The sequence below is a fragment of the Callionymus lyra genome, chromosome 2 (assembly GCF_982586985.1).
Source record: "Callionymus lyra chromosome 2, fCalLyr1.hap1.1, whole genome shotgun sequence".
Classification (NCBI taxonomy): Eukaryota; Metazoa; Chordata; class Actinopteri; order Syngnathiformes; family Callionymidae; genus Callionymus; species Callionymus lyra.
Window position 1 is genome coordinate 32939159 of NC_141819.1, and position 15265 is coordinate 32954423.

Below are 15265 nucleotides of genomic sequence, written 5' to 3' on the forward strand. Positions count from 1 at the left end.
CACTACAAGAGCCCACGGCTTACTTACTTACTTACTTGCTTACTTACTGTCATTGTCATTGGTTGTGCATCCCCAGTGTCTGCATCAAATGTGCAGACCCCACCTAATTGTCTGTTAGTACAAAAATGTTGGAGAACTCGGCAAGCAATTTCCACAACAATTTCCCTGATTATTTGCATACTTGGGACAGTCTCTGACAAGATGGCCTGGCTGTCCACACCTCCAGCATACTCGTGAACGCTGTTGAGGTGGCTGCACTGACACTGCCCTGATCAGTCCAGTAATCTTCTCGACCCACCTGGGTCTGGTGTCAGCAGGGTTTACATAGCAGTCCTCACTGCAGCAGGTACGTTGTCTTCTGCTCCTTCTTCCACAATCTCTAGTTTCATAGCAAGCTCAAAAGCATCTTGAGTAGAGTGGGGATAGGCCAGTTTAGTTTGAAAAATGAAACTTTTTGGTGTTACAGCTTGACTGAACTGGTCAGAAGCAATCTCCGTCTGCACTGCAGGAGGCATGTGGGCGCAAGCCCTTCTGGCCAGTATCTAAATGTAATTTGCAAGCACACAAAGAGGTTCCCCAGGTTATCTGTGACTACTGTCTACTGTCACTGACTACTAAGTCCTGAACACAATGTCACAATGTCAAAAAGGTCTCTGCAGAGCCCTAACAAACGCTCCCTAGACTGTTCTTTCTTCTGGACTGAGGAGCAGAAAACGCATTAGTGTTTCCCCAAGGTCAGGTTGACACCGTACAGATCTCTAGGCCCTGTCAGGCTTAGGGCCAGCTTTTGTGCATGGAAAGCTTGCCGGTCAGTTCTACCAGAGTAATTTGGAGTTTTGCATACTTTCTGGACGCTCATGCTGCAAGGGCGGCACGTTGTTGGTGAAGACTGCGCTTTGTCCTTCCCTCCACCGGGTGTCAGCAGAACCAAACCCTGCATCCACAGCCATGTGTCTCTCAAGCAAATCTTGAACTGTCACTCACTATGTTCGGGGACACCAAGAAAAAAACATCTGGGTTCCAAATGCCAATAGAGCTAGCCTTTGATTGTCTAGAAGTCACGTTGGGGAAGTAATGCCTCCCACAGACTTCCCACTGTAAGTGTCTAAAAAATATGCCCATGACGTGGGAGAGAGATTTGATGATTTGTTGCATTGACATTGCCTAATAAACAAATGCTCTTGTGAAGTAAATTGCTTCAATAAAGATCTGAGTCATCCTTCTGATTCTGTGTCCCTCTAATATTTGTTTTGGTCAATCATTTCATAACCAATACTCAAGCCCTTTAAAGGGTGTAGAACCCATTACCATATTTTAGGTTGAGTTGAGAAGGAAGACAAGATGTAGGATTCAATACAAATCAAGATAACACTCATGTGAAGGCTCACAGTCAGAGAAAGCAAAGCCCAAGCCCAACCTGGCCAAAAGTAGTGTTCTTAAAACCATTGTATATCTGTTGCTTTCCTTAGAGTAAATCTACCCTTTACATCACAATGTTGTGGGGCCCTTTCCATACAGTAGTCTGTTACAGACCCAAATACTGGCCCTTGTCCTTACTCAATTTCCAAAAAGTTAACCAAAAACCGTGCCACAAACATGGCCCGTCTATGTGTGATTTTAGAAGTTGGTGGTGACTACTCATGATACTGAAAGGATCAAGGACACATAACCGTTTATCCCTGTGGTTGACTGATGTGATTGATTCAAGTTCAAACTTACAAGTAAATCATCGTCATATCCAGTTTGACCTCTGCCTAATACCTGAGGTTAAATGTTAAGCAATCCTCAATCACTGAAGACTCCCATCTTAGAGTACCTACAGGTAATAACTAAGTAGACCTATAAAAAGACTCCCTTTAGCAGTGAAGAAAGCAGAAGGTCTAGGCAAGCAACCCTCACTGCTGCTGGAGATTAATCTTGTAAACCCTCCTCCAATACCAGGCAACTATAATAATGCCAGTGTTAGCAGCAACATCAAGGCCAGTTGCAATCCCTTGTGACTCCTGCGAGTCGCACCTGAAATCCTCACCAAAAGGTCAGTATTCTACATGCTGACTTTGGAAGTTTCTCAAACTTTAAGATCAAGTGGAAACACACACATACAAACACAGGCATGTACATGCGCACACATAAACGAACATACTTGTTCATATGTAAATAAATATTAACACCGGTTTTCATGTTGCAGGAAATATGTTTTAATATTCACCATTTTTAAATTAGAGAGTTTACATGACATTCTGTCAAAATGTGACAAGACAAAAAGAAAAAGTGAAAGTTAGTGCTTTAAAACGTGTCAATCATTCCGGTCAATCCATGTAGGTCAGGTCTGTGCTCATTGTCTACTGCGGCGTGGATGTGCCTGGGACACACTCAGCTTTGGTGCAGCTGCATGATTCCACTACGGTGTAGGTGTGCGGGATTTTGGTTCCATCCTCACAGGTCATCTCTACCTGCCTATACTTGGTAACATCCTCTTGGCAACACTCACACTGGTGCGTCATTGAGTTTGATGCAGCAGAATATCTGCGCACACACACAGAAAAAACAAGTTTGTAAAACGATGGATTGTATTTTCTTTTTTGCTAAAACTTAACTTAAGAAAATATGCTCAATCACTGTGGCACTTGTTAAGTTTGGGGACGTTTTTTAATGGTCAAGTACATGTTTGTTGTTTGTTGTTGATGTCTGTCATTTTAGCTTTTTTTTCTAGCCTTATGCATTTCTTTAGCTTTTCAAGAAGGGTAATTATACGTAATTTGAAGATAAATCTGGAACAAAGGCAATTTCTGAAGACGGTTCTTGCATGATAATTTCCAAAGTATATTTAAAATTTTTTTTTATTAAATATTGAAAATTATGTTCACTTACTTGGATGTGCTTCCACAGTGGCCTGCACAGTAGGTGACGTTGACCGGCACAGTTGTTCTACACTTGTCATCCTTAAGGATGATCTCTTCAGTTTTTACCTCACAGACACTGCGCAGCTGGCCTACAACAGAGAATTGTCTAAAGTTAGAAAAAAATTATTGAATTAAAAAATGTGCAGTTTGACCAGTAACTTACAAGACTTGCAGCATCCATCAGCATCAGTTGTCTCTGTTCCCTGGACATTGAGGAAGATTTAGAAGATTAGAGGTAAAATAGTTTTCTGATGTAAAATTGTGTTGACAAACTCACAGTCTCACAGTCATCTGGGTTGAACGGGGGGCAGGACTTGATTGTCTCAAGGGTCATCAGTGTACCACTGATCTTATCACAAGTATATGTGACACAAGGATCATCAGGGGAAACATAAGTCTCGTTGAGCTGTGGGAGGATTACAGAACCACAAAATGACTCAATGTGTCTACATAATTCTGGCCCAAAAGGGGTTTTGTGTAAAACAAAGTTAATACGTACCCCAATGAGAAGAGTAGAATTATCTGGAGCAGAAACGAGACAGCTCTTCTGAACACACTTTCCACAGCACTTGTCAGGATCAGGTTGATATTCATAGCCCTGGATGGAAAATGTTATCAACTCACACAACTGATTCTTAAATGACTGATGAGGAAGAAGATAACAGTGAAGGCCCAGCTCAAGATTAAATCTAGGATCTGGATAGTCAGGAAGTGTATGAGTGAGGCAAGTACCTTGAGAATGCAAGAAAGAGAAATGTTGGAGCAATCTTTTTCTTTTTTATTAACATTTATTTATACATGTAAAATTCTCATTGAGACCTAGAGTCCCATTTTCAAGAGAGACCTATAGGCAGAGATTTTGAGTATCAGGAAAAGAAGACAGCAGATAAAAATGTGAGATAAGCATATGTGTGCCAATGTCTTTGTCTATAGAAAAGATATGATATGACATAGTAAAAAATATATGACAGTTGTGCCTATATATATATATATATATATATATATATAGTGAGAAACCAAGGCTTGGCTCCCAGCCCATTCTTGGTGGAAAGATAAGGTAAGTTGACGATTATTTAAAGGGTTTGAGCTGGATAGAAAAGAAACAATAAATTAAATAAAATTGCATATGTGTAAATTAGAGGGAGGCAGAAGGGAGAGATATTAGGGAGTCGATAAGATCAGATAAGATATTTAAGATCAGTCTTTGGGAAGAGTGTACCAAGATGGGATGGGTGGACACACTGAAAGGTTTGATATGTAAAAGCAAAAGTGAAAAGTAAGATTCATAAGACAGTGGACCTGACAAGAAACGGAAGGCATAAAGGCAAGAAGCAAAGATAGACGTGGCTGACTTCTAGATGGTCAGGTTTTTATTACAGGTCTGAGGTTAATGGATGTAGAGGTGAATTCAAAGCACTTACCTCGGAGCAGCTTGTGTTACAGATGATAGGCTTGCAAGAAATTATGTTGAGTCCTGTATCTGGATCCATTTTTGGACCACAGTAACATTTTGTGCAAGGTCCAGGTTTAAAAGGTGTGATAGGTGCTGTTGTCTTTGGGATTGTTCCAGATGGCTGTGCAGGTCCTGTAGGTAATGCTGTCGTCCCTGCTGTTTCAGATGGCTGCTCAGGTCCTGGTAGAGGTTCTGTAGTTCGTTCTGCTGTACCGGTGGGTTGACCAGGTACTGTTGTGGGTTCTGTTTCTGGTATTTTCTCACCAGGCTTGGAAAGAAAAGAGAACATTTATTACAAATTCCATAACATATTCCAGATGTTTTACACAAATCACAAAAGAAGGTTATGGGACAGGGAACAGCTGATTCATTTTTCATTCTTAACAAAAATGAAAAGTGTATTAATTTCTAAACGCGAATGGTGAGTTAAATAAATGAGAACAATATCATGAAAGAAACATTTGATTTTTTTAACATGTAAATACAGATTATTATCAGCTCAATCAATTGCTTGAAATCAAGTGTATTGTATTCACCATTCGCTCATTCAAATAGTTTAAATACTAGTTTAAGTACTTTAACTGTAAACCAAAAATATTTGTAAAAGTGGTTTTATACATTTATTGTATGCTGTGTTTAATAAAGTAATACACAATTAGCTCCCCTGTTATTATTTGTATAAATTCTGAAATGGTTTCACAGAGCTGAATTACTTTCATATATACCCAAAAGGTCTGTTACCTCGTATTCAGTCATGTCGTAGACGCATACACCCTTTGGCACTGCAAAGACATTCAGGCGACGTAATTAGACCAATTGATTTTGATTGAATTATGTAATCAACGAAAAAAGAATTAATCTGAAGATCTTACCACAGCTGTATGTCTGACAGCAGGTTCCATTGTTGGTTATGTTGAGAGTGAATCCCAATTCACAGGTGATTTCCTCAGGACAAAGGTTTAAATTGCATTCTGAATGGTAAAGAAATAACAATGTTACTATGTATCGTCATTATTAGATTATAGTTGTTCATAGGTTATAATAGTCTAAATGCTCAATTGATGTTCCATCATTTGTCTTGAAATAATTCACTTTAATATACAAATGGGTTCTAAAAATTCAGAAAAGCTCCTCTTCTTTGTAATATTAAGAAAACGTTTGAAATGTATTAGGAACACAGGCTACGTTTTGGATTACACACTGTTTAAGACAACAAAGTATTGACTGTATTGAACTACAGTGCCAGTAAATCAATGTTAAAATCTAAAAAAAGATTACATCAAAATAATCAAACATGATAACCAACCACAGGACTGTTTAGTGCAGCAGCCTTCTGTCTTGTTAATAAGCTCTTGGCCTGGCTCAGAACAATCCAGAACTTCGTCTTCTTCACACTTCACTGGCTCACAATGGATGCCCATGATGTCGCTGTCACACTCACAGACTTGGCAATTGGCCATCCAGGTATCACCAGGCTGTTGTAATTGAAACATTAATTAAAGTAAAACTTCTTCTAGATTAAGTTTGGCTTTACTCATTTGGTTCTGAAAAATCGAATTTATTTCCAATCTAGGAACGCTGCAAAACATAAAACATCTACCGCCATCACCATTAAAAAAGAATCATCTATGCCTCCAAACCTTTGCAACCGATTTAATTTGTTTGTCATCCTACATCTGTGGTTCGACAATATAACTGTGAGCCTGGTTAAGTGTGTTGAGGAGGATCTAACATGGATTGAAGAGTTTCTTACTTTCACTGGGCGTCCATCAGGGCCGACACAATCTGGAATTGAGACAAGGTTTACCAGTGTTTATGCATCTGTGCTTACAAAATGATCTAAGTCAAAAAGAGGGACTTAGTTCTTACCACAATATTCAACACATGTGTCATAGACAGTGTTGAACAAGGTTGTGCCCTCAGCACAGTAGCAGCCCTCTTTTGTCACGTTGTTGGAGACAGAGTTGTCTGCCTCGTACTTTTTATTGTACCTGTTCCCAGAGAAGGTGTGATGTGTAACATCAAATATCAAATAGATCAGGAGGCAAACTTCTATACCTTCAGGATCATTAAGAATTAAGATTATCAAAGGTATACTTTACCTGTCATTGCATGTGGGCTCAACATTTGGACCACAGGCCTTGTACACTTTATTTGTAGGACATGTGTGCTCTGCGGGAAAGAAATTGTTTTTAGAAGCATGATTTAACAATAACCTTTATTTTCCCTAAAATGATAAGTTTTTAAATTACCACATTGCCCGTTGGTGTAATTCCTCCAATCAATACAGACGCCTTCCCTAGCGCACTCAGTTGCATATGCATCCAGGCTTTCACATGTGTTACCGCTGTTATCACAATTGTCTGTTACACAGGATGTTTTATAAGGATCAGGTGGTACAATTGATAGGCAAGGCTCAAACACACTGCAAGGAAAAGAAGACAGTCAGAAAGCAAGGCAAAAGAAAACATTTTAATTTATTTAGAGCTAAAAAAAATTCTAAACTTACTACTAAAAAGTTCATACCTGCTGGTCAAAAGGTCACATATGGCCGGACTGCAAACAGTGGGTGTTGTGGTGGCAATTGGTGTGGTTTTTAACGATGGTGTTGAGGGTGTTGCAGGTGTTGTAATAGATGGTGGAGTTGTTAATGCTGGTGTTGTTGTTGGAAATACTGGTGTTGTTGTAGGGTAACAAGGTTTTCCTGGTACAGTCCACTCTTCTGACGTGGTAGGACAATCTCCTACATGACCGTTGGGAGAGCGGCAGTCGTTGGCCTGTGAGTTGTCACATGTTCCTGTAACATGTTTTTATACAATTCAAACAAGGCCATTTCACGTGGTTTGCTTTTCACTTCCTGTCAGAGCAACTCACCACAAAGTCCCTCAGTTTTACCACTAAATATCTGATAATTAAGTGAGGCAAGGATGAGAGTCGGCGAGTAGAGAACTTCAGTCTTGATATCAGGTATCTCCACTTTAACGACCATATCAGAGCTTGTGATGAGTAATCCAGAATTACTGTAGGCAGGGTAGATTCTTTTCTGGTATAAATAAACCTACATGAAGACAAAGATGGAATTGATCTTATTTTAAATTGTATAAGTCCATAAAAAATAAGATGAAAACTTACCTCATTAGTTATTTCCGAAAGTGAATTCTTACTGTGAGTTAAATATATTGAATGCGCTCCATATGTTATATTAAGGGACTGGGGACAGAAGCTTTGGTCTCCAGCTTGACAGTCTGCGTTGTTTATAATAAGACTAAGTTCATAATTATTTACAATTTCTTTGACCAGGTAGTAAGAGCACTGGCCCTTAAAATCATATTTAAATCCGTCAAATGTCTTGTAGTGGTTTTTCGTCCAGGTACTACAGATACCTAAAAGAAAATAATTAGTGTAAATAATAATATTTCCATATCAGTATGTTGATAATATAAATATAAAAAAATCTGCTGAAAATGATTTTTATCAAGGTATGAATAAATAAATGTATGAAGGTACGTACATTGGCATTGATTTTCGTAGCAGCAACCATCTTCAGTGACCGAGACAGGCTCACGTCCATTGGCACACACAATTGGCTTCGGTGTGGTACAAATACTAGCGACCTCTTCAACATTTCCTTCAACGCATGTAGCTGTTGTGCAATTATCAGTCTTCCATGACTCACCATTCTATTTGGGAAAGAATAAAAAAAAGAAAAGTTACTCACTTAGCAGGATTACCACAAAACTTGGGAATACTATCGACTATAAAGTGTTAAAAGCTTAATTCGCAAAAGAAAAAACTTGACAAACCTTCCGAGGTGTATCCAAATGTGTACAATCAAGAGTAGTTGTAACTTGTGGGGTAGTGATAGTACTCATGAATACAGTTGTGAAAGCTGGAGCGGTTGGGCTAGGAGTAACACATTGACTGGATTGTGTCTCAATTTTACATGATGCATTGCAGTATGCAATATAACACCAGCCCAAGCCATCTGTGACATTGTAAACAGTTTCACCTGTAAAGATGGATATACAATGTTATTTGATTAAGTCTTGCATACTGAAGATGAGATAAAATACAAAGAAACATACAAATTTAAATCAATGACTTACCTGGATTAAAAGAGGTACCATTTACAATGCAGGTACATATTGGTGGCTTAGTGAATGTAGGGACTGAGGTAGTAGCTGTAAAAATAGAAGTAAAGTGAGTTGTGCTGGTTGGGGGTGTCTTTGTAATAGGGGAAATCATAGATGTCGCTGTTACTGAAGGGGTTGTTATCCTTGTCTGTGTAGTTGATTCTGGTACTTTGGTAGATCCTGTGACAAAAAATGGCGTTGTGGTTAAAACAGCTGTGGTGGGCCCTGCTGTTGTCTCAACTGTGTCGATAACAGGTGTGGTAGCTGTGGAAACTGGACCGGTGGTTTCAACTGGAGGCTGAGTTGTTGCAGCAGTAGCAGTTGTAGGGGCTGGTGTTCCTGTTACTGAAGGGGTAGTCGTGGCCACCTGTGGAGTTGTCTCTGGTACTTTAGTAGTTTCTGTGATAATAGATGATGTTGAAGTAACAACAGCTGTGGTGGGTCCTGCTGATGTTTCACCTGGAACTCTAGTGGTTGTGATGATAACAGGTGTGGTAGCTGTGGAAACTGGACCAGTGGATACAACTGGAGGCTGAGTTGTTGCAGCAGTAGCAGTTGTAGGGGCTGGTGTTCCTGTTACTGAGGGGGTAGTCGTTGCCACCTGGGGAGTTGTCTCTGGTACTTTGGTAGTTCCTGTGACAATAGATGGTGTTGATGTAACAACAGTTGTGGTGGGTCCTGCAGTTGTCTCAACTGGAATGTTAGTTGTTGTGATGACAACAGGTGTGGTAGCTGTGGAAACTGGACCGGTGGATACGACTGGAGGCTGAGTTGTTGCAGCAGTAGCAGTTGTAGGGGCTGGTGTTCCTGTTACTGAAGGGGTAGTCGTGGCCACCTCTGGAGTTGTCTCTGGTACTTTGGTGGTTCTTGTGACAATAGATGGTGTTGATGTAACAACAGCTGTGGTGGGTCCTGCAGTTGTCTGTACTGGAACTCTAGTTGTTGTGATGATAACAGGTGTGGTAGCTGTGGAAACTGGACCGGTGGATACAACTGGAGGCTGAGTTGTTGCAGCAGTAACAGTTGTAGGGGCTGGTGTTCCTGTTACTGAAGGGGTAGTCGTGGCCACCTGTGGAGTTGTCTCTGGTACTTTGGTGGTTCCTGTGACAATAGATGGTGTTGATGTAACAACAGCTGTGGTGGGTCTTTCTGTTGTCTCAACTGGAACTCTAGTTGTTGTGATGACAACAGGTGTGAAAGCTGTTGAAACTGGACCGGTGGATACAACTGGAGGCTGAGTTGTTGCAGCAGTAGCAGTTGTAGGGGCTGGTGTTCCTGTTACTGAAGGGGTAGTCGTGGCCACCTGTGGAGTTGTCTCTGGTACTTTGGTGGTTCCTGTGACAATAGATGGTGTTGATGTAACAACAGCTGTAGTGGGTCCTGCAGTTGTCTCAACTGGAACTCTAGTTGTTGTGATGACAACAGGCGTGGTATCTGTGGAAATTGGACCTGTGGATACAACTGGAGGCTGAGTTGTTGCAGCAGTAGCAGTTGTAGGGGCTGGTGTTCCTGTTACTGAAGGGGTAGTCGTGGCCAGCTGTGGAGTTGTCTCTGGTACTTTGGTGGTTCCTGTGACAATAGATGGTGTTGATGTAACAACAGCTGTGGTGGGTCCTGCAGTTGTCTCAACTGGAACTCTAGTTGTTGTGATGACAACAGGAGTGATAGCTGTGGAAACTGGACCGGTGGATACAACTGGAGGCTGAGTTGTTGCAGCAGTAACAGTTGTAGGGGCTGGTGTTCCTGTTACTGAAGGGGTAGTCGTGGCCACCTGTGGAGTTGTCTCTGGTACTTTGGTGGTTCCTGTGACAATAGATGGTGTTGATGTAACAACAGCTGTGGTGGGTCTTTCTGTTGTCTCAACTGGAACTCTAGTTGTTGTGATGACAACAGGTGTGAAAGCTGTTGAAACTGGACCGGTGGATACAACTGGAGGCTGAGTTGTTGCAGCAGTAGCAGTTGTAGGGGCTGGTGTTCCTGTTACTGAAGGGGTAGTCGTGGCCACCTGTGGAGTTGTCTCTGGTACTTTGGTGGTTCCTGTGACAATAGATGGTGTTGATGTAACAACAGCTGTGGTGGGTCCTGCAGTTGTCTCAACTGGAACTCTAGTTGTTGTGATGACAACAGGTGTGAAAGCTGTTGAAACTGGACCGGTGGATACAACTGGAGGCTGAGTTGTTGCAGCAGTAGCAGTTGTAGGGGCTGGTGTTCCTGTTACTGAAGGGGTAGTCGTGACCACCTGTGGAGTTGTCTCTGGTACTTTGGTAGTTCCTGTGATAATAGATGGTGTTGATGAAACAACAGCTGTGGTGGGTCCTTCTGTTGTCTCAACTGGAACTCTAGTTGTTGTGATGACAACAGGTGTGAAAGCTGTTGAAACTGGACCGGTGGATACAACTGGATGCTGAGTTGTTGCAGCAGTAGCAGTTGTAGTGGCTGATGTTCCTGTTCCTGAAGGGGTAGTCGTGACCACCTGTGGAGTTGTCTCTGGTACTTTGGTAGTTCCTGTGATAATAGATGGTGTTGATGAAACAACAGCTGTGGTGGGTCCTTCTGTTGTCTCAACTGGAACTCTAGTTGTTGTGATGACAACAGGTGTGAAAGCTGTGGAAATTGGACCGGTGGATACAACTGGATGCTGAGTTGTTGCAGCAGTAGCAGTTGTAGTGGCTGGTGTTCCTGTTACTGAAGGGGTAGTCGTGACCACCTGTGGAGTTGTCTCTGGTACTTTGGTAGATCCTGTGATAATAGATGGTGTTGATGTAACAACAGCTGTGGTGGGTCCTGCAGTTGTCTCAACTGGAACTCTAGTTGTTGTGATGACAACAGGTGTGGTAGCTGTGGAAACTGGACCGGTGGATACAACTGGAGGCTGAGTTGTTGCAGCAGTAGCAGTTGTAGGGGCTGGTTTTCCTGTTACTGAAGGGGTAGTCGTGGCCACCTGTGGAGTTGTCTCTGGTACTTTGGTGGTTCCTGTGACAATAGATGGTGTTGATGTAACAACAGCTGTGGTGGGTCCTGCAGTTGTCTCAACTGGAACTCTAGTTGTTGTGATGACAACAGGTGTGGTATCTGTGGAAATTGGACCGGTGGATACAACTAGAGGCTGAGTTGTTGCAGCAGTAGCAGTTGTAGGGGCTGGTGTTCCTGTTACTGAAGGGGTAGTCGTGGCCACCTGTGGAGTTGTCTCTGGTACTTTGGTGGTTCCTGTGACAATAGATGGTGTTGATGTAACAACAGCTGTGGTGTGTCCTGCAGTTGTCTCAACTGGAACTCTAGTTGTTGTGATGACAACAGGAGTGATAGCTGTGGAAACTGGACCGGTGGATACAACTGGAGGCTGAGTTGTTGCAGCAGTAGCAGTTGTAGGGGCTGGTGTTCCTGTTACTGAAGGGGTAGTCGTGACCACCTGTGGAGTTGTCTCTGGTACTTTGGTAGTTCCTGTGATAATAGATGGTGTTGATGAAACAACAGCTGTGGTGGGTCCTTCTGTTGTCTCAACTGGAACTCTAGTTGTTGTGATGACAACAGGTGTGAAAGCTGTTGAAACTGGACCGGTGGATACAACTGGATGCTGAGTTGTTGCAGCAGTAGCAGTTGTAGTGGCTGGTGTTCCTGTTACTGAAGGGGTAGTCGTGACCACCTGTGGAGTTGTCTCTGGTACTTTGGTAGTTCCTGTGATAATAGATGGTGTTGATGAAACAACAGCTGTGGTGGGTCCTTCTGTTGTCTCAACTGGAACTCTAGTTGTTGTGATGACAACAGGTGTGAACGCTGTGGAAATTGGACCGGTGGATACAACTGGATGCTGAGTTGTTGCAGCAGTAGCAGTTGTAGTGGCTGGTGTTCCTGTTACTGAAGGGGTAGTCGTGACCACCTGTGGAGTTGTCTCTGGTACTTTGGTAGTTCCTGTGATAATAGATGGTGTTGATGAAACAACAGCTGTGGTGGGTCCTTCTGTTGTCTCAACTGGAACTCTAGTTGTTGTGATGACAACAGGTGTGAAAGCTGTGGAAATTGGACCGGTGGATACAACTGGATGCTGAGTTGTTGCAGCAGTAGCAGTTGTAGTGGCTGGTGTTCCTGTTACTGAAGGGGTAGTCGTGACCACCTGTGGAGTTGTCTCTGGTACTTTGGTAGATCCTGTGATAATAGATGGTGTTGATGTAACAACAGCTGTGGTGGGTCCTGCAGTTGTCTCAACTGGAACTCTAGTTGTTGTGATGACAACAGGTGTGGTAGCTGTGGAAACTGGACCGGTGGATACAACTGGAGGCTGAGTTGTTGCAGCAGTAGCAGTTGTAGGGGCTGGTTTTCCTGTTACTGAAGGGGTAGTCGTGGCCACCTGTGGAGTTGTCTCTGGTACTTTGGTGGTTCCTGTGACAATAGATGGTGTTGATGTAACAACAGCTGTGGTGGGTCCTGCAGTTGTCTCAACTGGAACTCTAGTTGTTGTGATGACAACAGGTGTGGTATCTGTGGAAACTGGACCGGTGGATACAACTGGAGGCTGAGTTGTTGCAGCAGTAGCAGTTGTAGGGGCTGGTTTTCCTGTTACTGAAGGGGTAGTCGTGGCCACCTGTGGAGTTGTCTCTGGTACTTTGGTGGTTCCTGTGACAATAGATGGTGTTGATGTAACAACAGCTGTGGTGGGTCCTGCAGTTGTCTCAACTGGAACTCTAGTTGTTGTGATGACAACAGGAGTGATAGCTGTGGAAACTGGACCGGTGGATACAACTGGAGGCTGAGTTGTTGCAGCAGTAGCAGTTGTAGGGGCTGGTGTTCCTGTTACTGAAGGGGTAGTCGTGACCACCTGTGGAGTTGTCTCTGGTACTTTGGTAGTTCCTGTGATAATAGATGGTGTTGATGTAACAACAGCTGTGGTGGGTCCTGCAGTTGTCTCAACTGGAACTCTAGTTGTTGTGATGACAACAGGTGTGGTATCTGTGGAAATTGGACCGGTGGATACAACTGGAGGCTGAGTTGTTGCAGCAGTAGCAGTTGTAGGGGCTGGTGTTCCTGTTACTGAAGGGGTAGTCGTGGCCACCTGTGGAGTTGTCTCTGGTACTTTGGTGGTTCCTGTGATAATAGATGGTGTTGATGTAACAACAGCTGTGGTGGGTCCTGCAGTTGTCTCAACTGGAACTCTAGTTGTTGTGATGACAACAGGAGTGATAGCTGTGGAAACTGGACCGGAGGATACAACTGGAGGCTGAGTTGTTGCAGCAGTAGCAGTTGTAGGGGCTGGTGTTCCTGTTACTGAAGGGGTAGTCGTGACCACTTGTGGAGTTGTCTCTGGTACTTTGGTAGTTCCTGTGATAATAGATGGTGTTGATGAAACAACAGCTGTGGTGGGTCCTTCTGTTGTCTCAACTGGAACTCTAGTTGTTGTGATGACAACAGGTGTGAAAGCTGTTGAAACTGGACCGGTGGATACAACTGGATGCTGAGTTGTTGCAGCAGTAGCAGTTGTAGTGGCTGGTGTTCCTGTTACTGAAGGGGTAGTCGTGACCACCTGTGGAGTTGTCTCTGGTACTTTGGTAGTTCCTGTGATAATAGATGGTGTTGATGAAACAACAGCTGTGGTGGGTCCTTCTGTTGTCTCAACTGGAACTCTAGTTGTTGTGATGACAACAGGTGTGAAAGCTGTGGAAATTGGACCGGTGGATACAACTGGATGCTGAGTTGTTGCAGCAGTAGCAGTTGTAGTGGCTGGTGTTCCTGTTACTGAAGGGGTAGTCGTGACCACCTGTGGAGTTGTCTCTGGTACTTTGGTAGATCCTGTGATAATAGATGGTGTTGATGTAACAACAGCTGTGGTGGGTCCTGCAGTTGTCTCAACTGGAACTCTAGTTGTTGTGATGACAACAGGTGTGGTAGCTGTGGAAACTGGACCGGTGGATACAACTGGATGCTGAGTTGTTGCAGCAGTAGCAGTTGTAGTGGCTGGTGTTCCTGTTACTGAAGGGGTAGTCGTGACCACCTGTGGAGTTGTCTCTGGTACTTTGGTAGATCCTGTGATAATAGATGGTGTTGATGTAACAACAGCTGTGGTGGGTCCTGCAGTTGTCTCAACTGGAACTCTAGTTGTTGTGATGACAACAGGTGTGGTAGCTGTGGAAACTGGACCGGTGGATACAACTGGAGGCTGAGTTGTTGCAGCAGTAGCAGTTGTAGGGGCTGGTGTTCCTGTTACTGAAGGGGTAGTCGTGGCCACCTGTGGAGTTGTCGCTGGTACTTTGGTGGTTCCTGTGACAATAGATGGTGTTGATGTAACAACAGCTGTGGTGGGTCCTGCAGTTGTCTCAAATGGAACTCTAGTTGTTGTGATGACAACAGGAGTGGTAGCTGTGGAAACTGGACCGGTGGATACAACTGGAGGCTGAGTTGTTGCAGCAGTAGCAGTTGTAGGGGCTGGTGTTCCTGTTACTGAAGGGGTAGTCGTGGCCACCTGTGGAGTTGTCTCTGGTACTTTGGTAGTTCCTGTGATAATAGATGGTGTTGATGAAACAACAGCTGTGGTGGGTCCTTCTGTTGTCTCAACTGGAACTCTAGTTGTTGTGATGACAACAGGTGTGGTAGCTGTTGAAATTGGACCTGTGGATACAACTAGATGCTGAGTTGTTGCAGCAGTAGCAGTTGTAGGGGCTGGTGTTCCTGTTACTGAAGGGGTAGTCGTGGCCACCTGTGGAGTTGTCTCTGGTACTTTGGTGGTTCCTGTGACAATAGATGGTGTTGATGTAACAACAGCTGTGGTGGGTCCTGCAGTTGTCTCA

At 43.3% G+C, this 15265-nt stretch overlaps 1 protein-coding gene across 1 annotated transcript; it reads right to left on the reverse strand.

Moving 5' to 3' along the window:
- Positions 1-2304: 2304 nt before the first annotated feature.
- On the reverse strand, positions 2305-8601 carry LOC148086615 (intestinal mucin-like protein). Its single transcript, XM_087783011.1, has 19 exons — positions 8463-8601; positions 8160-8365; positions 7868-8036; positions 7489-7739; positions 7231-7414; positions 6883-7153; positions 6609-6781; positions 6459-6528; positions 6226-6347; positions 6110-6141; positions 5663-5831; positions 5229-5327; positions 5098-5138; positions 4325-4624; positions 3403-3501; positions 3181-3309; positions 3067-3106; positions 2872-2992; positions 2305-2526 (listed from the first exon to the last, which is right to left on the reverse strand). Exons 1-19 carry the CDS (start codon positions 8599-8601, stop codon positions 2343-2345), a joined length of 2799 nt encoding a protein of 932 aa, XP_087639137.1. The 3' UTR covers positions 2305-2342.
- Positions 8602-15265: the final 6664 nt, after the last annotated feature.

Excerpts from the sequence above, each read along its gene's own strand:
- LOC148086615 (XM_087783011.1), bottom strand. The coding sequence starts at position 8,601 with ATGATTTCCCCTATTACAAAGACACCCCCAACCAGCACAACTCACTTT. Across the intron at positions 6,529-6,608 it reads TTACACCAACGGGCAATGTG|AGCACACATGTCCTACAAAT; the intron begins GTAATTTAAAAA and ends TCTTTCCCGCAG. Across the intron at positions 3,107-3,180 it reads ACCCAGATGACTGTGAGACT|GGAACAGAGACAACTGATGC; the intron begins GTGAGTTTGTCA and ends CTCAATGTCCAG.